The 21646-nt window shown below is 37.8% G+C and overlaps 1 protein-coding gene across 5 annotated transcripts in view; it reads right to left on the bottom strand.

Annotated features, from left to right (window-relative positions):
• Window positions 1-8934: 8934 nt before the first annotated feature.
• The window catches only part of LOC136854667 (uncharacterized), a 254920-nt gene continuing 242208 nt past the window's right edge, over window positions 8935-21646 (bottom strand). For all 5 annotated transcript variants that reach the window (XM_067131257.1, XM_067131260.1, XM_067131259.1 and 2 more), the window contains one exon: window positions 8935-13746. In XM_067131257.1, coding sequence (XP_066987358.1) covers window positions 10064-13746 — 3683 coding nt within the window. In that variant the 3' untranslated portion in view covers window positions 8935-10063. The remainder of the gene's footprint in view (window positions 13747-21646) is intronic.

Below are 21646 nucleotides of genomic sequence, written 5' to 3'. Positions count from 1 at the left end.
GTCTCAACATATGTTCATACCATCTAAGTTTTCAAGATTTTGTATCCTATACACAGAAATTTTCCACTTTTGAAAACCACCACATCCCTGCACTGACACACAGCACCTTGCCATTGGGTTGGGGTTAAATTACCTAGACTTCTTTACCTCTTACTTGCTTTTTGTTCCTACACAATTTACAAATCATCAGTCTTTACATAGGAATATGCTTCAGTGCAGCTGAAGACTGACCGTTCAACTTCAAACAAGGTGGTTTCGCAACTACGAGTGGGAGTCCCGGCCACCCAGTAGGTATTCATTCATTTTGCTTTTGGCCATGGACACAGAGAGAGATGTGTCACTTTCTTCTGTGCCTGCTGTTCGACTGATTCGTTTATATATTAATGTGTTGCTCTTTTTGTTTATATCTGGAGAATAACGTTCTTTTGTGATATAATGCAAATCCAGCCCCTTATATTACCCTTGTGTGTTATGTATTCAGTATTCTGATATAATTGTTCATTCTGACATACACAGCTTTACAACTTTATTAACCTTGAGAGTGGTCAAGCTGGTTTTTATGTTGCTAAGGCAACGAGCTTAAACTAGTTTCTGACCACTTACAACTCTATGACACTACTTTGTCTTTTCCATTCGTAGTTTTATTCCGGAAGGTCTGATGTACAGCTTAAGGGACTTGGGAATTAAGGGTTCTCTCTCTACCATGCTATGTATGCTGCCGATTGCTCATTCTGATTTGTCTACAGGCATGCAAGCAGCTGTTGCTCGGGTTCCTATGGAAACCGTGGCTCAACTCAGAGAGAGAGAGAGAGAGAGTGTGTGTGAGAGAGAGAGAGAGAGAGAGAGAGAGAGAGAGAGAGTCTGTGTATTCCACCTTCCCATTCCCACCCGGGACAGCGATAGACTTGTTGTAGAATTTGAAGGGAACCAAATTATCATCATCGTCTTAGCCTTCATCTACTTGTGTGCTACCTCTTCTAGGTGCTCTCCCACACCTTTGGACTCAGGAACCATGCTGCAGGTCTCGACACACGAGCACCAGGCGCATGGGTCTCCTCAGATATGACACGTTGAAGAGGTAACCCATGTCACCGATGCTAGTTCCAGGAGTTCATCTCCCGGACTAGGGCATACCCTGCTTGTTTCTTCGGACACTCGGTTAAAAGGAGCGACCAAAGATCATCCTGTATGTGACTTGGAAGCTCTGAGTGTTCGGACCTCCAAGGAGAACCATGTCACTCCGGGTACTCGGATTTCATAGAGACCCCAAGTTGCCTTTACCAGTATTGTGGAGTTACCTCCATGAACTGGTAATAGCATACCTCTGCCCTTGTTTCATTGGACACAGGTAGAGGGAGCAACCAAAGATCAACCTGTGTGTGACTCAGGAGCTCTCAGTGCTCAGACCTCCAAGGAGAACAGTGTCACTCTTGGTACCCTGGTTTTCATTGAAACCCCAAGTTACCTTTATACAATATACAATACAACTAGTATGCCAAGTAATGGAAAAACACTAAGAAGAGCAAAAGTAAAATTTGAAGGCCAAGAATTACCTTAAAATTCAAAGTTATGGGCCAAAACAGAGAACTGAGACCGTATGTTCCAAAACAAATACAGTGCCAAAATTGTAGTAAGTACGGATGTACAAGGAAAAATTGCCGGGGTACATGTGTATGTGCTTATTGTGGATCTGATAAACACCACACAGTGGATGTGCGGTGAACCAAAATGCGTGAATTGTGGGCAAAATCATCATGAAAGGTCTATGAAATGTATGTATTATATATACAATACAGAATTAAAATTACTGCAGGAGAGAACAGGAATGCCCATGAAAGGGGCCAAATTAGAATTGAAAGTTAGAGGAATGCATGATCCTGCTAGGAAACACCTTTTCTACTGTAATATCAAAGAATGAAACAAAATTGGAAATAGATAAGAGTAACAAAACCCTGACAGAAAATTCTAAAGGAAAAATAACTACTTTGCAAGAAGAAATTAATAAAGCAAAGAACCAAGAAACGTATACAAAAATTTGTTCAAATTCATTTGAAATTGATTGAATTCTAAATTCAAAAATTCATTTGAGATATTAAGAGACATGGAAGCACAAGATAATACATGTACTGTACCACAGAAATATTCGAAGGAAGTCATAATCAACTAGAAGCTAAAGATAAAAAGAGGCCTTTAGGAAGAACTCCACCCAAGACCAAAAAACCAACTATTATTAGAGAAACATCAGTTAAACTAAAGACAAACGATCCGAAGAAAGAACATAAACCAAAAAATTATAAGAATATACCTTTGTCGCCTAAAATAATAATAAAACCAATGGAAGAAGATACCCAAAACATCAAGGAAATAGTAGAGGAGCAAACCACTGACAAAAATGATTATGTGAAGGGAGAGAAGTTTACTCCATCACCAATAGTTGGTGCAGCAAGAGTAAACGAAAAAAGAACGACACATGAAAACACGTGGATGTAATGAATGATTCATTGAACTGTGCAACAAAAACAGAGGCATAACAAAAGACAGTTTCACAAACACTATATGAAGTTTTATAGAATACAGAAATAAAAGAAACTTCTAGTTTACACACTCATGAAACGGGCTGTATGTGCATTGGACACCTTATATGTTATAAAGAAAAATAAATGTAAAAAAAATTTTTAGAAAAAATGCAAATTGATAATCCACAAAAAGAAACTAACACTTGAACAAACTTACGTAACATTTTCTATAATTATACAATGGAACGTAAATGGTCTGCAGACCACATTACATTTGGGAGAAATACAATGATTACTAAGGGAATATGAACCCATGTTATGTTTACATGTCAGCAAGAGAATATCAACAATAGGTAAATATACCTTAGCATCTACATCTAGAGAAGAAGGAAATTTAGGTACAGCCATACATGTACATAAAGTACAGTAAACCCCCGTATTCACGGGGGATGCGTACCACGCCCCCGTGAATAGCTAAAATCCATGAATACTTAAAACCCCTCTAAAAACACTTAGAACTGCCTATTTTGATAGTTTAAACACAAAAAAAACTCTAAAAATGCTTATACCTGAGTATTTTAATAGCTTTATCACAAAAAGTGCATTTACTCATGAAAATGATATGAAAATACAGTAATTAGTGAATATTTCTCAGTGAAAAATACCGGGAATGGGCGAATTTTCCATGAATAATGGGTAGATACGTTACACAGAGAAATCCGCGAATCTTGAGAACACGAATCCGGGGGGTTTACTGTATGTTATGACAAATTACCTGTAAACTTTACTGATTTGCAAAGATAAAATATTAAAATACAAATAAAAAACAATAATTATGTAATTTATAATTTATACAACCAACCTAATAAAAACTACGGCACTGATAAACTTAGATTTATTGAGCAATGCCAAGGAAACTTGTTGGGTTTGCAATGAGATGATGTTCTATAGTGACGCTTATTGTAAGAGAGCAGAGAGCTGACCAACTCGCAGTGGCGTTGCAGGTTGCCGCTCCTTATCAGTTGGCAGCAGATTATCAAAACATGTACGTCCCCCCACAAGATTATATGTGGTGAAAATTAAAGAGGGGTAAATGTTATACTATAAAGAAAAAAAATAAAATTAACTAACTTTTCAACATCATAGCATACAGTTACATACACTGCAATACAGTACAATGTTCAGTGGCAATAAAGTAAGTAAATACAAGTACAGTAAACAGCGTATTCGCAGTCTCACTATTTGCGGATTTCTCTGTGGAACGTGTATACATGTGGAAAATTCGCCCATTCACAGTATTTTTCACTGAGAAATATTCACTAATTACTGTATTTTCATATCATTTCCACAACTAAATGCACTTTTTGTGTGGTAAAACTACTAAAATACTTAGGTATAAGCATTTTCAGAGGGGTTTTTTGTGTCTAAACTATCAAAATAGACAGTCCTAAATGTTTTTAGCAGGATTTTATATATTCGTGGATTTTAGCTATTCGCAGGGCGGGTTGCGGTATGCATCCCCCACGAATATGGGGGGTTCACTGTAAACATATAAAATTTAAGATTCACTCTTGAAATAATTGTACATAATGCATGTAAGAAATAATTAATACTAGCATCACAGGAAATCTTTGAGCCACTTGGGTTTACCGGCAGCCCTTCTAGGCCTATTAACGACACTGGGCTCCTGACGGGAGTGTGTGACTGGCTCAAAGGTTGTAGGACTCGTGGAGGTGCCTGGCTGGGACGTGGGTGTGCTAGGGGGCAGAGCGATGACTCTCAAGTTACGTCTGTTCCTTTTTGAGAGCTTACCGCTCTCGTTGAGCTTAACTGTGTACTGTCCCACTCTTTAGTAGCTTGGTTCTGTATGCATACATGGGTACCTGGTTTGATGGGTAGCAGTCTCCTGGTAGTGTCAAGGTTACACATGGTCTCCTGCAATTTTGCCACTTGCAGTTCCCTTTGACATATCGTTTGTCCCCAGTATCTGTTTACTAACAGGTGTCTTTTAGCTGTAGGTACCCCGTCACGCAGTTGGTGACCCATTGCCAGCTGAGATGGTGGCTTGTTGATCTTCCTCAGGGTCATGTTGAGATACTGGAGTGTCGCCAGGGCCGTCTTGTCTGACTCGAGGGTGCCACTTTTTGACGTGTTTCCTTGGAGAAGCCTCTTTACCAATTTGACATCTGCTTCTGCCCTGCCATTGGACTCGGGGTACTGGGCTGACAACAGGTGGACCTTGGCTCCCCATCTCCTGAAGAAGGCCTCCATCTCTTCTTTGGCTAAGTTTGTACCTCTGTCCGTCAGTATTTGTTCTGGGCTCACCAACGTGAAGAATAGATTCGAAGGTGATTGCTTATTTTGTTAGACGTGGCACCGTCGAGGAAGTGGGCTACTTCTATACAACTAGTTAAGTCTGTCTAACATATTATATCATGTATGCATTGCCTTCTATCTGCAACGACCTGCTGGAAGGGGTATTCTGCAGGGGGCATGAGCTTCATTGCTTCAGGAGGCAGTGAAGGGACGTGTTTATCACGAGGTGCATTGGGCACGGCGATGCTGAAGGTCTCCTATTCCTGGCCAGTTTATTTCAAGAGGAACTGGAAGAAGGCCATCAACCAGCCCAGGAAAAGGCTGAACTCCAGCATTTACAGAAGTAAATTTGTGCAACATTGTCACCTTATCCTTATCTTCATGAGCCTCTGCCATCGTATCTGAATGGATAATCCTCCAAGATCCAAGTTTTTGACGTGCTTTCAACTTCGTATAATTCCCCAAAGGTAGAAATAGAAAGGAGAAAAAAGTTAAAAATTCAGCAGACCCCAACAATAATGCAAATGCAAACCATTAAATAAAATTCTAAATGGCAAATGCGAACAATGAAGTAACCCTAACCGCAGATGCGAACAATTAAGAAAAAAAATTCTAAACGCTGAATGCCAATGATAAACAGAAATCTTCCAGAACACTTGAAATACTTCAGTCCACCCTCACAAACAAAACAGGCTTGCCGAGAGAACGGGGTAACAGCCCCGGACTAAAATGAATAAGCGCTCTCAATGATGTCACCAAATTGTCACTGTCTCCTCATTAAAGCTTCACTCACCTACCGTCTTGCTGACCCAATCACAAAGCAACAGAACTCTCCCTTAATTAGCCCTCAATACAAGTAACTAACAAGAAAAAAACCACAGTACTGTAACACTCACGTAACCCCTTCCCACTATGGCAGCCAAAACACGTAGCTAACCTGAAAGATAACACTGTTCGATCTTTCCATTGCACCCACTCACACTCATGACACAAGTTCACAACACGCTGAGTTGATAAACAGTGCACGCTCGTCTTGACTGCAAAAACTCCTTCAGTCAGCCAAGAGGCACGTATACCAACCAAAGGCATACCCTAATTCCTAACCGTCTCAATTTCCTTATAAGATAAGTCTCTTCAGAGAGTACCCATACACTATAACCCCCAACGTGTAGTTCCCGCTGCTGACCAAATGTATCTGTTACACAGTCGAGAGAAATTTCATTGCTTAACTTTTTCTACAAAGTCGAGAAGTCCCATCTATTGGTATCCTGACAGTGACCGCATCAAAAAGGCTACTGGTAACGCACATCTGCACATACACACACTCATCCTCTCTCTCTCTCAGGTCTACAGTGAAACAAACTGTACCCAAATTAATTTATTTGACAAAAATCCAACATAACTGGATTACAAGAAACAAGAGATGAAATAAAATAAAATGATCAAGCATATTAATGTCCATCATATTCAACTAATTCTCTCTACATCGTTATCCCACAACAGGTCAAAATAAGTCAAGAGTCCAGTACATTCCCAGTGAGTACATCTTGAACCTCTTTCTCAGTGAAACATCTGAAGAAATCAAATAAAACCCTTGTTAAACAAATGCATAAAAATAAAGATGTGGGAATTCCTCCCATGTTGCTTATAAAGTACACACAATGTAATAAATGCTTGACACAAGTGAAACATATGTTGAGTGAAAAGAACCTACAGTTTGGGAAATCTAAAGTGGTTCCTACCACCAAACAGCAATGTTTGCACTCTTAATCGACAGGTCTTGAACCAAAGTCTTCACTGAAGACTTCTAATAATATTCAGTGTTGAAGACTTCTAATAATATTCAGTGTTGGTCTTCGAATGATCATTTGCGTGATAACTAATCCCTTCACACCCTGGGACTCCGCCCAAAAGAAACACATACATGCAGTCCCCGGTTATCGGCAGGGGTTCCATTCTGATGGTGTGAAGATATGCGAATACGCCGATAGCTGAAAATCAGCGCTTGTCAGCACTGATAACTGGGTATCGGTGCCAATAACCAGATAACGGTGCCTCTGTTAGGTATGTACCGGTGCCGATAAGTGGAAATTGGCAATTTTCGGCACCAAAAATTACGGATTTTCGTCACTAGACAAGCGCCAACAAACCGGATCACCGATAACCGGGGACTGCTTGTATTAACTCATTTTCCGGAACCTGGACATTTCCGGCAAATGCACTCATGAAGTCTTGTGGTGAGGCAGGGATGTTCCCACGGCTCGAGAATACCTGATGTATTTAACACATATGCAGTATCACAATTTTTGAAAGTAAATTGTAATTTTCCTAACTATACAAACCCGAGGTCCATTACATTAGGAATCACTTACAGTGAAGCTGGACACAGCCGTTAAACTCTTGAACAAGGTGGTTAGGCAGTAACTACTGCCAGGTAGGCAGGAATACCTGCCTGCCTGGATGTAAACATTCCATTTTGCCATTTGGTTCAGATTGAGGGGTGGCATGAGGCGGGCATATGTAATGTAAAGGACCTCAGGTTTGTGTAGTTAGGAAAAATACGATTTACTTTCAAAATTGTGATTTGTTCCGGCACGATTTACAAACCATCTGCCCATTTTAACACGAGTGGATTTGATCTCTTAGACTCGTGCAGTCATCGTCACCACAGGTTGACAATCTTTTACAGCTTTCCTCTCCTGTTGGGGCTTCGGCTCTGGCAGGTCAGAGGAAGGTGCTCACAGCGCGGTGGCTGAAAGCAAAGTGAATGCTTACCACCCAGGTGGGTGGGACTCTTGCCTTGTAGACAATAGTTAACTACCTAGCCACCTTGTTTAAAAGTTAAGCGGCCGATTTTCCAGCTGTGCTGAAGCAAATTCCTTGTGTAAAGACTGATGGTTAGTATATTGTGTAGGAACAATTATACATTTAAGAGATATGAAAGCTAAAAATAATTTTGGCCATAAAAACTGTTCTGGCCCACTGTGAGGGGTAGATGACTGTGGGTGGAGTGAACAGATCAGGTTGTGAGTTTGCTCTTAACCAATCCCCTAGGCATGAGCCTGCTTATGCCCAATCACCTGCTCGATCTATCAATTTGACTGTGGTGGCATGGACATGATAGGTCACAAGCCTGCTCGTGGCCAATTCCCCCATCCATAAGTCTGCTCATGCTTTGTTATCCAAAGTGTCTCTCAAGAGAAGAACTGATCCTTACTCTTCCCTTCTCTGTACCTCTCTGGTTCTTTGTAGTTGGTTGTTACAAGCTTAAGGATGGAATATAGAATTTAGACCAAAGGCCAAGCACTGAGGCCTATGAGGTCATTCAGCACTGAAAGGGAAATGGGAATATAAAGTTTTAAAAGGCAAACAGGCAGAAAACCTTGCAGTTGTACTATAAAACAACTTATGGAAAGAGTGGATAGCAAGATGGAAGAGAATATAAATGGAGGTACAATAAAAGGAATGACAGGGGTTGGAGCTAGGGGCTGAAGGGATGCTGCAAAGAACCTTAATGGAATACCCACAGTGTACTGCATGAGGTGCACTAATGACATTAATCCCCTACAGCTTGTATATCTGTAAGCTTGATGAAACTCTTGCCTCATTATTGCCTACCCTTATGTCATAAGTTATATTAGTTTACCCAACACACTACTGTTTGTAGTTATATTTCACCTTTCTGACATCTAGTTATTTTGTTGTCAACCATTAATGCCTTCCTCCTTTTCTTGCTTTCACTTCTTTCTCTACAAAGTGACATTAAAGATTCACTTCATTACACCTTTTGACAGCGTATATGTACTAGTAATTTTTTTAGTCCAACAAGAAAAAAATAAAATGCTTTAATTTCCAGTTAGTATGTTTTCGAGCTTTATGTTACGGATCTGAACTTTTTACTTCGGAGACTTGCTATTACTGTAATTGAATATTACAGAATCCATGTCAAACTGGATTTCCTCTCACATACATAGAATAAAGGTAGATATTTTTTAAATTCTGGAAGTAACTGCAGTACGTGCTAAATGACCTTCTACAAAATCTTTACACTCTCATTCTTCATGAACAAAACTTTAATTCCATGGAGGAAAAAGAAAGTAACTTTTAACAAATTTTGTATTTGTACTGGGCAAAGTGTTAAATTCCCTATAAAAAAAGCAACATGTATATACAATGCTGTACAAGTAAAGCTAATCTTATTTCTAAATATCACATTTAATTGAGATGGTTATATCTATTCCTGAATGCATAGGAAAGTCTAGAAGTTTAAAGAAAGTAGACAATACACAGAGTACTAATGTAATACAGTAATTAACTTGACTGTAAATGGATGACATACATGGAAACAAAAGGTAAAATAGTGTACTGTATACTGTATATACATTCTCCAATAATTTAAGCCAAGAACATGGTTTTACAGCAACATAAATACACAATACAAATATTTTTGAAAACAAATATCCAAGTTTCATTATGCTTGAAAATTACAAAATTTTTTATCTTAGCAAATCAATGGATTCTCCTCAACATTCTTCTGAATAGAAGGATGTCACATTCCCTTTGAAATTAAACGATAACTCCTTTAGTATATCGTACTAAATTTCAGAGTACATTATGTATTAACAATTTCAGCTTTAGAATATGTACGTATAAACACTAGAAAACAAAAAATGTACAACAGCAATAATTTTCTGGGTGGTAAATACATAGCCATCTTTCATCTGTTTAATGTTTTTACAAGAGCCAAAATCATGTGGTGGAAGCTTCAAGGGAATTTGTTTTAGTTGAGGACTTCCTACATCTTATGAACCCATTAATTTTGAGAATAACTTCTCAAAGCTATATTGCTAATTGTTTCCCGTAAATGGCCGTCAGTCACATTCTTTCAAGTGAATGGCATAAATAAAAAACATTAGTGATTAAGAACACACCTAACTGTACTGGGTCTGACTATTCTCAGACTGGGAGTTATGGAGATTCTGGCAAAAAGTTAATTGCATACTGGCTGCTTTGATGAACAATGTTCTAGTTCTATTTTGTAAGCAATGTTCTACAAATGACTGACCCATTACTCAAACAATTACAAACTACATGACACTTTTTTATGTAAAGAAAACAATATCACATTTGAAGAGCAAAGTTCCTTCCAAATGGTATATGACTTATACCTGAGATGACTGTGAAAAGCACTCTCACTCAGCAACCAAAGCACATGGACTCCAGAGTACTTTTTACTCTAAGATTCTTAAACTATCATCAGTGAGATTCACAGTTTCAATTATACTGTCCAAATTACTCAAACCAGAGAAAAGCTCTCCATCATCATCATCTTTACCAGATGTCCCAACTTGCTTTTTGTCTCCCTTGTCAAGAGAAGCTTTTGTTGGCGACACAGTATCAGCCTTCTTCGCAATTTCTTTAGTGTCCGCAGTTTGACTGCTCTCTTGTTTAGTTTGATTACCAAGCTGTTTTGGATCACCTTTAAATGTACTTTTCAAATCACTTTTCTTATTACCATCTTCAGTTGAAATATCTGAATTACCGAAGTCATCACTTTTCTTTGAATCTTTGCATTTGTCTTCAGCATCCAGTTTACCCCCTTCACTACTGTTCATAGCTTCTGCCTGTCCTGGGACACTGGACGTTTTAGTCGAATTTCCTTTAGATGTTGAAATTCCATCCTCATTGTTACCTTTCCACATGTCATCAGTTATGACCATATCTTCCGCAAGATTCTCCAAATTGGTATCTAAGCCTTCCAAAGTTTCCTCACTTTCAAATCTGTTGCTATTATCCTTTGGTGTATCCATTGTTCTGTACTTTCCATTACGACATGGCAACCACTTGAAAATATTCCTTTCATGGGCTTTCTGATAGCCATGTACTGAAATGAGGTGCTCTAAAATGTTATCACTAACCCTGTACCTTGCATCACACAAATGGCATTTATATGGGGTCTCCTGGGTATGCATCCACACATGCTCACGGAGCTGTTTGTATTTCTGAAAACGCTCCTGGCAAAGTTTGCACTTGTATAAACCTTTCTTGGGTCCATGATGTACACTACTATGAGCTAAAACAGCATCAGGAGATATAAATGTTTCATGGCAACGATTACATCTTGTCCCCTTCTGTTTAACGTTCCTTTTATTCTGAACTGGTTCCAGCTTACTTGACGTGGCTTCGCTATCATTCGAACAAGTACCACTATTATTAGTATTGCCTAAAATTACTTTCTGCATGGTATTAACACTTTTCAGATCTTCATTTGACACTACTGGAATATTTGTGGCATTCTGATTTTTACTTGAGTCTGTATCTAGGTCAGAATTAGTACATTTTTCCTCATAATCAGAACCTTGAACTTTCTTGTATAAACCTCTTGATGAATCTAGCTTTGTATCTCCAGAAGAGTTTGAAATTTCACATAAGCTCTTTCCATGATGATTAACTGCATCACATAAATCAAACCCTTGATTAAGGAGTTCCCTATCCTTTGCTGGAATAACAATGCACCTTTCCTTCATATGCTTAACAAGAGAAACCTTTCGGTAATACCAAATACCACAGTATGCACAAACTAAAGGGTCTTTGGACTTGTTCAATGGTGGTGAAAAACCAGATTCAGCAGCTGAGAATTTGTCAGTTATTTCAGTTACTGTGGTTTCTTCCTCGACATCTGTTTCAATGGCAGCTGTTACTCCACTCATAATCATGTCCTCTATTTCATCTTCCCGACAATGGAATCCAAGTTCCTCTAGAGAAATGCCCTGCTGGCTCCTTTTCTTAATAATATTTGGTGTGCTGGTGCAGTCTTTCCAAATATGATCTTTCATTTCCTTCTCGTGCTTTGTGACAACATGGCAATACCTGCACTTATACGGTCCATTTGCAAGAGAGGGGGACACATCACTCTTCAACAAGCTTCCAATACTCTTGTTCACCATAGTAAAATGTGGGCCATCTCCCCTATCTTGTAGTGTTTGGAGCGTTGTTCCTACAGATAAAGCAGTCTTCAGATGTTTAGGAGCACTGGGACAAGCATGTTTTAGATGTCTACAAAGTTCACGTTCCCTTCTGTAAGTTTTCTCACAATAGTTGCATTTCAAAACTTCTAGAGAATCTACAGACAAGTCATTACTGTGGACTTGAGCCTTGTGTCTATTCAAATCAGCTACATTAGCAAAATGACCCTTACACTTTCGACACTTGTACCTTTTGAAACCTTCAAAATTAAATGATTCAGATTCTTCCTTAGACACTGCACACTCATCTAATTTTGCTTTCTTACTGCTGTCTTCATCTTTTTCCAAACTTCTCTTACTTCCTCGTCGACTACGTGATTTTAGTCTATGGAAAAACATGTGTTCTTGTAGTTCTGCTTTTGAGAAAAAACTTGAATCACATATTTCACACATATAATAAAAGTCGGCATCAATGCATACATCTTTAACTGTACTTTTACGGCCTGCAGGTCTTCCCCGTCCTTTTTTCTGAGGCTCTTCAATTGGCTTTTCTTCAACTTTTGTTACGTTTTTCTGGTCAGGTACTGAGCTCAATGTGCTACATGCATGCATGGAAGTGACATCGGAACATGCAGGTTCTGGTTCTGTAATTTTATTATAGTCCTCTATTAACAGATCTTTTCGTACAAAGAACTTTGGTTGTACTGATGACGCTGGTGTCTGTTCTGTCTTGCCATTGTTCAACTCTTTACACTTTTCCATATTTTCCTCATCACTACCAGGTTGCTTACTTTCAATTTTTTTAATATCACCGTGTGCTGGTTTCTTGGGAATGTTAGACAAAGGAGCTTTATCTGCTTTCAACTTGCTTTGTATTTCTGAAATACTTCTATTAGATTTTTGCATATATTTGTGATAATTACCAAAGGTAACCCTCAGATGGTCATTCATACCACAGTAGGGTTTTGTTCTGAAAGTTGGCTTGGATCGTTTAGCCTTCTGTGGTCGTTCAAAGGCCTTGGGTATTTCTTTGTGCACACGAGTCTGAGGGTCATAACATTCACACTTTAGGCTATGGCAGATTTTACATGAAAACTGACAATAGTATTTTTCTTCCTCATAGGCTCCAGTAAGATGATCATGTAAATGCAGTTTTAAATCATGTTCTGAAAAGAAATTCTTCTCACAAATGTTACAGATGAACAGTAAATGAGTCATTGTATGTTTTAGCATCTGCCATTCTGTTTGGAAGATTTTAAAACATGTTGGACATTGATACCCTAGAAGGGAATCTTCCATAAAAGCTAAAGCATTCTTTTGCCTGATGCGTGAACTTCTGCCAAAAGACTGGTTGGATTCAATAGATGGACTCTTATTATTTCTATGGTCTGACAATTCATGTTTCAGAGTTTTAATATGTTTTTTTTCTTGACAGCCTTTTTTGTATGTCTGTCCAACAGCCTTACTATAAGAAAACTTACCTTTTTGAGATGAACTGACATACTTATTGAGGATTGATCCACTATAAGTTTCCTTTTCAGTAACACTGCTGCAGAGTGACAAATGTTTAGAATTAATACCTTCCATTTTATTTATGACATCTTGAAAATTATCTTCACACTCGCTTTTGATTACCACGGATTCTGATGCTTTACCCACAGAATCCATCCCATATTCCTCTTTCACTTCTACCATAAGAGCTTTTTCAGAATCAGTGGACTGGTTAGTCAAAATGTTAACTTTATTACATTTGTTGTTTTTGATCGCAAGGAAAGAATCTTTCCATCGCTTTCCAAGCTTATTGGCATTTGATTCCATATTTGCTTCCTCCCCTGGTGGCCTTGATGAACTGTTTACGTCTACAGTTTCTGGGTTCTGAGGGCACAAATTACTCCCACCTGACCTATCAGATGACAGAGTCTTCCATCTGGCAGCATCAACATGATCATCTGAAATTAGTAAATACAGGCAATCTTTGTAATGAACTCTAAATGCAATTGTATCCTTAAAAATTATGTGTGCCAAGTCATTGTCTCCCTTAACCAGAGAAACAGCATGTGCACTACTAGCAGTAATGGAGTGCCTTTCTCTTGCTTCTCTGGCACAGACAGACAGACAGACAGACAGACAGACAGACAGACAGACAGACAGACAGACAGACAGACAGACAGACAGACAGACAGACAGACAGACAGACAGACAGACAGACAGACAGACAGACAGACAGACAGACAGACAGACAGACAGACAGACAGACAGACAGACAGACATTCTGGGATCTGGATGTAGTATGTACGCACAGGAGTAAAGATTTATCAGAAAATCTTACCAAGTCATTGCCACCGATTTTTCTTTGGTATATCAGGTGTCCTGTGGAAGAAAACTGGACACAGTACAGGCTTCCATTTCTTCTTGAGTTCATAAGATAGATGAAAGCATAAGCTCTTATTTGACATAGCAACAATTCCAATTGTAGCAAGACCCATCACTTTTATTTAGTTGACCACAAGATCCTGAAGCTTTCAGAACAACATATTGCTTTCATTCAACTTTTTGGAGAAAGACCAGTCGACCGAGATGAAAAAAAAGACACCAGTGAGAAGAGTGAATTAAGCATCACAACTTGCCACTGTACAGAGTTCTAGAAGTGTGGGAAGGGTTTGGGGTAATGTTGGCGGGATTAAGATTGGATTGGAATATAGAACTTAGGCCTGAGGCCAAGTGCTGGGACCTACTTGGTCATTTGGTGCTGGAAATAGTGTTAATGCTGCTATTTACTATTAAATATAAACACGTACACAATGAAACCTACACACACCAATGCATATTAACACATTCCAATAAATACATTTACATATTAATACACTGCAACAAATACACTTGCACAAACTTGTTAACAATCATGCAAGGATACAGCTAAAATTAAAACAAATACATAAATATACAAATAAAATCTTAATACTGTAGCTAAATGTGTAATATTTGATTTATATACTGTATATCCTTTAAAAATGCCATTAAGCTTAATATGTCACATCACAGTTATCACCTAAAATTTATTTGTGCCTTTGCCATTCAAATGGTGTCTGCAACACATGCAATGATAACACTGACAGTCCACCAGCATATGCTCCAGAGACAGGCTGGCCTGACAGTGAGCAAACACTGGAGGACTGTCTCCTGGTAGGATAAAACTGTTAAAAAGGAATGACCAATTCTGAGTCAGGAAAGTCTTGTTACATAGCCTCTACAGGACTGATAAATCACAGGCCATGTCCTACAGACAAGTGTATCTTTTTGTATTTTATGTTTTTAAAATTTTACAAGCTCCAACTCTCTTGTCATTTTCTCCCATAATATGATAAAATTCAGGAAAATGCAGCAGTGCTGGAATTTTGCCTAAGCCAAGAATTGAAGTTACTTTACACAAGGTTCGAGAAGCCAAGAGGGAAGTTGATAATACACAAGAGTGGAGGAGCTGGAACGTAAGATGAGCAATGACAAGTATGAATAACATAAAAAAAAAAAGATTGTAACGTTATACTGGGCAAGGCTTGCTTAACACAATGTAGATTACCACCAGTTAATTTACCAGTAAGGGATAGAAGATAAATAACCAGTAAAGCAAATCATATGATGGTAACTGAAAAATTAAGTCATCAAAGTGAAATATCAAGAAAAATAACAGCAAATACAGCATCAAAAAGTGGTCAGTGGAAAATATTGAAAGAAGACATACAAAAGGCAGCAGAAGAGATAACAATCTTTAATTTCTGGCAAAAGTTGGGTGGGAAAAGAACTGAGATGTCAGACAGAGAAAAGAGGGAGGAGGCTAAAAGATAGATAGCAAGATTAAAGAAGAGGAAATGAGAGGAACAGCAAACAGCATTCCAACAGAGCAGAGGGAAAAAGAAAATATTCAGGATACAAGAGCAGAATTACACTGACATAAAGAAGGAAAGTTGAGACTAGAATATGCAGGTGAAGCAAAACACCAAAAAATTTACATAACCACATAATATAATGCTTCACATACTAAGAGAGACAGGAACTCAAGACAAATCCAATGAAAACAGAAGTAACATGAAGGAAGTATACCCAAGGGAATGAAATAACACTAAATGGATAAAAGAATGAAGTTGAATCTTTCAAATATGTACAAACATTGATATCCAATACAGGTTCTCAAGTTGAATTCAGTGTGAAAGATTAAAAAAGGAAAATGGTAGTTGAATAAGATCTGGAAATCAAATAAAACTGAAAATGTAAACAAAAGTATGTTTATAAATAAGTCTAACACAAACTGTGGTTGGGATAATAATGAAGGGTGATGGAGATGGCTCGAACATGTCCTCTGCACAAACACTGGGAGAATAATATGTGATAAGTGTCATCTTCTCACATAATCTGTGCCAAGTTGGTGCCAAGACTTTGAAGACCCACACCTACTGGATAAGAATTGTGACACAGGATGTGGGAGATGAGAGGATATTTGTGAAGGATACAGTACAGTAAAAACATTAAATGATGAGAATATATATTTCATTAAACCTCCTGCAACCCGATTTTAAAAAATCTAATCCCACGGGCATGTGTAAGCCTACTACTGCTACTACTACATAGCTAAGTTCAGTAGTACTAAGTGTTAAGAAAAAATAAGTGTCCCACCCAGCTTGAAGTTGGAAGTCATTATTATGTGCAGTCTAAATAAAGGTAAGTGGATACCCACTGGATTGGGAATGGAATGTAAAATTTAGGTCAAAGACCAAGCATTGGGGATTACGAGTCATTCAGCGCTCAAAGTGAAATTGAGAGTAAAGGATATTTTAAAGGTATAACAGCAGGAAAACTTTACAGTTGCACTATAAAACAACTGTTAGGAAAGGATGGGAAGTAACAGGGAAGAAAGATAATATGAACGGAAGTACAGTAAAAGGAATGAAAGAGGTTGTAGTTAGAGGCTGAAGGGACACTGCAAAGAATCTCAAGTAATGCCTACAGTGCACTGCGTGAGGTGTACTGATAGCACCACCCCCATAAGGAGGTGGAAACCTACTATAAACTGTGTTTTGTGGTACAGTCGACCCTCGTTAAGCCGGACCTCATTAATCCAGATATCGGATAAGACGGACACCGACGAAGATCAGCTGATTTAAAACATGTAATGTTCGACGACGATTTAAGATAGTTGCTGTTCCTCCGCTCGTTAACTACCATTTTCCTTTTTATTTGCCAAAGGTAAATAAAAAAACTTTTCATTTATATTTTTATTTTATATATACTGTTCTGTATTTATACTGTACTGAACTGAATTGCTTCTAACCTGTAACCCATTTAACTTGCGCATGGTACGTACCGTCAATAAGAAACGCTATTGTCTGGAAGGGTAGGAAGTATCGTAGCCAATCACTGAGCATTAACAATTTTACCTATCTGCTGCCTGACTGGTAGCTACAGTACGATGCTTTGTATGTTTTTTTTAGGAAAGAAAAGACATGACAGAGGTAAACTTTACAAAGACAAAAGCTGAGTTATGGAACAATACTTGTGTTCACGTGGCAAATGACGAGAGAGAGCAAATTGCCAGTTCCCTCTATGCAGCGTAATTCTATCCTTGAGAATAAAGAGAAGAATTTTGTTTTAAAGGTATGTCAATACAGTTTTAGTAAATATCTTCTGAAGCAGCAGCAAAAAAAAAAAAAAAAAAAAAAAAAAAAAAAAAAATATATATATATATATATATATATATATATATATATATATATATATATATATATATATATATATATATATATATATATTGTTGCTGAAGAATCTCTGAACCAACAATTTTGCACTCAAAGTAATAGTAATAAGAAGAATTCATTCTATTCTTCATGTAACCAGTAAAATACATACTTTTAACAACTGTGTTTTGTATTCAAAATACACAGACTTATGTCATCGTCAGCTTCTCTGAGCAAAAGTTCTTTCTCAGACAGAATACAGCTAAAACCTCATTGGCTGGCTGCTTGCCATGGAGATTGCCAATGACAGCCCTCTACTTATGTTCTATTTATAGACATATGTTGTGACAGCACTAAGTTTGAATGTTGCCATGATCGTGACTGACTGCTGATGGCAAAAAGTACTCAATAATTTGCTTTATATAATTATTTCTTCATGAAAACATGAATTAAACAATAATTTTAACTTTAATATAGTTGTATGAAAAATCCCACAACAGTCTGTTGTGGTGATGCGTCATCACTTGTGAATCCTATTCCCGGACAGTCCTCACACTTACGACTGCAAACTGATGACGACATTAGTAACAATAAAAAACAACCCTCTCCACAACCGATATGATGAAATGTATTTTATTGTCTTACTTATTGTTAAAATTCACAAGTTGAATTACAATAATTTTGATCATGTATATTTTTCCATTCTACTGAAATATTTTTGTTGAAAACAAAATGTGTTAGTGAAATTATGGTCTTAATTGTTCCACAATTTTATTACTGATGATCTTGATCATCTCACATTTATTTAACAGTATATTAATATAGATAATAATAAACTATAATGGATCTATAACTAAAATAAAAAAAAATGAAAAAAGAAAAAATCTTACTCTTCATTATGGAGACTCCACTTCATTTTACTTAACAATTATGCGTTTATGTCTTGGCCTAGGCATCTACATATGCAGCTGAATTCTATAATTTTCATCATGTTTTATTCTTCATTTTTTATCTTTTACCATACTCTTTATGAAAATAATTAAATACAGTACATTTATAAGTATATATATGGATATCGCCGGTTAAACCGGACTATTGGCTATGACGGACATCCTGGCCCCCTCAATTAGTTCATCTTAACTAGGGTCGACTGTACTGTTTGAAACAGCTTAAAGATTTGAAGTCATTATTATGTTGTGGTTAATAAGTGGACAACATGTCTTGATGTGGCAAGTTATCTTCAAGTCATTTGACAGGTGAGTGCATTAAAGATTTAAATCAGAATTCAAGAATCTTGTGGAGATTTTGGACATCTGAAAATAATTTCTAATTTTTTTTTTAACTTTAAACCCCAAGATACCATAATCAAATCACTACCAGCATAAGCTGAATCACCATAATTGTGGTGGCCACAACTTCATTGTAGGGAATGGGGTCTGTTGTGGATTTTTTACTGAAGAAAAAAACTCTAAACTCAAAACAAAAAAATGACAAAGCCTTAAACATTTTACACAAAACTGAAGTGAGAAACACTTTAAAGAAGACCTGAATGTTTTAATACATGTATCTCATATGGTTGTTATTTAAAAAAGTGAAAAATGCAAAATTTTCAAAATTTTACCATAATTCATAACTTTAATTTTCTGCATAAAATTTCTTAGTGTCATTGCTGCTCTTTTTTCAAAAAGTCGTACTGAGGTTTCATAAGACTCTGATAAAAGAATACAAAGATTCTGGCCCAAACTGAGACTTTCATACAGGAATTGAAAAGTAAATAAACAGGCCAGCATGAAGAAATATAAATTTCCATAATACATTATTATTTATTATTTGGATACTTACCTACTGTTATAGATAGCTCATTTCCCTGTGGCAGTAAGCGGGTAGGGATAAAAAAAGAAGAAAAAAAAAATCGAATGGCTGCCCGGATGACTATCTAGTAACCTGTGCTCCACCAAGTGTGTTTCAAGTGTTTTAGCTCGTCAGAATTCTACTTGACAGCCCACTAAGTTATGGAGAGGTTGGGCAAGGTCTACTTTGATAGCAGTAATTATCCAAACAATAAAGTTTTCTATGAAAATTTATATTATTTAGGATGAATCTTACCTACTGTTAATGAAAGATGACTCCCACACTGAGAAGAGGTACTATTACCTCAAAAGTCAACATCAAAAAAATCTCTTGCTACGTCTAAGAAAGTAGAGAAACTTTGTCTACAGGGGTACAGGTGATGAAAATTCCCCAAAACGGCACCCAGAGCAATACACAAACTGATGAGTCTGATACAAGGTCAGGGTTGTTCTCCATTTGATTAAGGATAGAATCGTTATACCTTTGAAAATCCCCTTATTTGGGGGAGATATTTGAGCATCTTCAAGCAGTCAAGTGTGGGATTGGAAGTTAGTGGAACCACCTGGAATTTGGTAGTTTGTGTCGATTTCTCCTTAATGAAAGAATATGAAAGACATCTACTATAAGAGCTAGAAAGTCCAACAATTATATCCTCTGAGGCTACTAAGGCTCTATGAGAGTCACTGAGCAATTCTCGTACTTGAAATTTATACAACACTTTCCTTACAGTAGATAAAAGGGGAAGCCATATGTCTGAATTAGACCAAACTAGAGGGCCCTCAAAGGAGAATTTGTAGACTGGTCATTCCTGTTCATCCACATGCTAATGAGTCCACATTTGAGTGCTCCTCCAATTCTGCAACAGCTGTTGGAATCAAGAACGCAATGACTACTCTGTAGGCAGGCTTGTCCTTCCTGAATCCTCAAATGCCAAATCACTGTCCTTTTGTAGTATTACGTTGTTCACTTGCACCCAAAGAAGCTGCCATTCTGTTTATATTGTAGAAACTCATCCATATAGCAGGAGTATGACCTCTAAGAGATAAACCCACCAGGAATCTTTGATGGTCTTTCTACCACCCTGATGTTCTACAGTATATGGTTTACCGGGTGTACTGTTGACCATTCTATGGTATATTGTAAGTCAATGTAATGACACTTGTCATAACTCTTTGTTTGGGTGACTAGATGGAGGGAAAAAACAAAACCTGGACTTAAGTTTAAGAAAAAACTTGTCAGCTTGTAGTTTTTACATCTCTCCTACAGAACCTTGCAACAATGATGGTCCTGAATTTGCTTAAAAGTTTAATGAACATTTGCTGTAAGCTGCAAATTGTTATGTCGAGAGTGCATTGTAATTATGCCTGATTACTCTATCCAATTCTCCAGTAAGGCCAAGTTTCCTAACAAAGGAAGCCATTATCACGTAGGAAGCTTCCTTAAGGGCTATGAATAAATTCTTCAAGAAGCAGAGAGAACCTATTCATCTTCCGACAGAAAAGCCTGTGAATTGTTATAGTATAACCCATCACCACATAAAGAAAGGACTGAGAAGACGTTAGAGAAGTTGCCTTAAAATCATAATGCATAGACTAAGCCAGGTGAAGCAACAGATCCTTGGCGCTCTGCATACCGTCGACAGAGTTGGCCAACTTGAACCAGTCAACTCAGTAAAAAAGAATTCTTGCTCCTAAAAGAAGACACCATCTGCCTATGGTCAACAAATTCCTTGTGAATACTTAAGGCGCTGTGCAAGAGCCAAAACAAAGCACTTTGAACAGCAATACCTTCCCTACAAATAGACACTGAAGGAATTTGCGTGACTGAGGATGTATTGACATGAGGAAAATGCATCCTGCATGTCCACCGAAACATCCAATCACTCTTTTGGAAAGTTACTCGAACCATGCTGGAAAAAAACAAAAAAAACATGGAAAGATGCATATAGCTGACCAGTCTCCATACATCCAACTCTGGGCATTGCAAAGGGGGGCAAGACAGGCTTGCACTAGACTGGGTGGAGGAAGATGCTGGAGATATTGAGGCAGAGTCATCTAGTTCTGCAGAACCTGCAGGAAATATTGGGGCAGGTGAGTCTGCAGAGGCATATGAGGTAGAGGGTATGGGATCTCTTGCAGGCCTCTCTACCTTCTTAAAAAAGTGTTCCGGGCTAAGCTAGACGGACACTTTCCTCTTCTCCTCCCACATCTCCATGAAACACCTCAGGGAATTCATGATCCCCCTGGCAACATTAGTGTACCTGGCACTGTTG

Source organism: Macrobrachium rosenbergii, chromosome 29 (genome assembly GCF_040412425.1).
Source record: "Macrobrachium rosenbergii isolate ZJJX-2024 chromosome 29, ASM4041242v1, whole genome shotgun sequence".
In the NCBI taxonomy this organism is placed as follows: Eukaryota; Metazoa; Arthropoda; class Malacostraca; order Decapoda; family Palaemonidae; genus Macrobrachium; species Macrobrachium rosenbergii.
The sequence above is the reverse complement of the archived record's forward strand: the minus strand, read 5'-3'. Positions and strand labels throughout refer to the sequence as shown.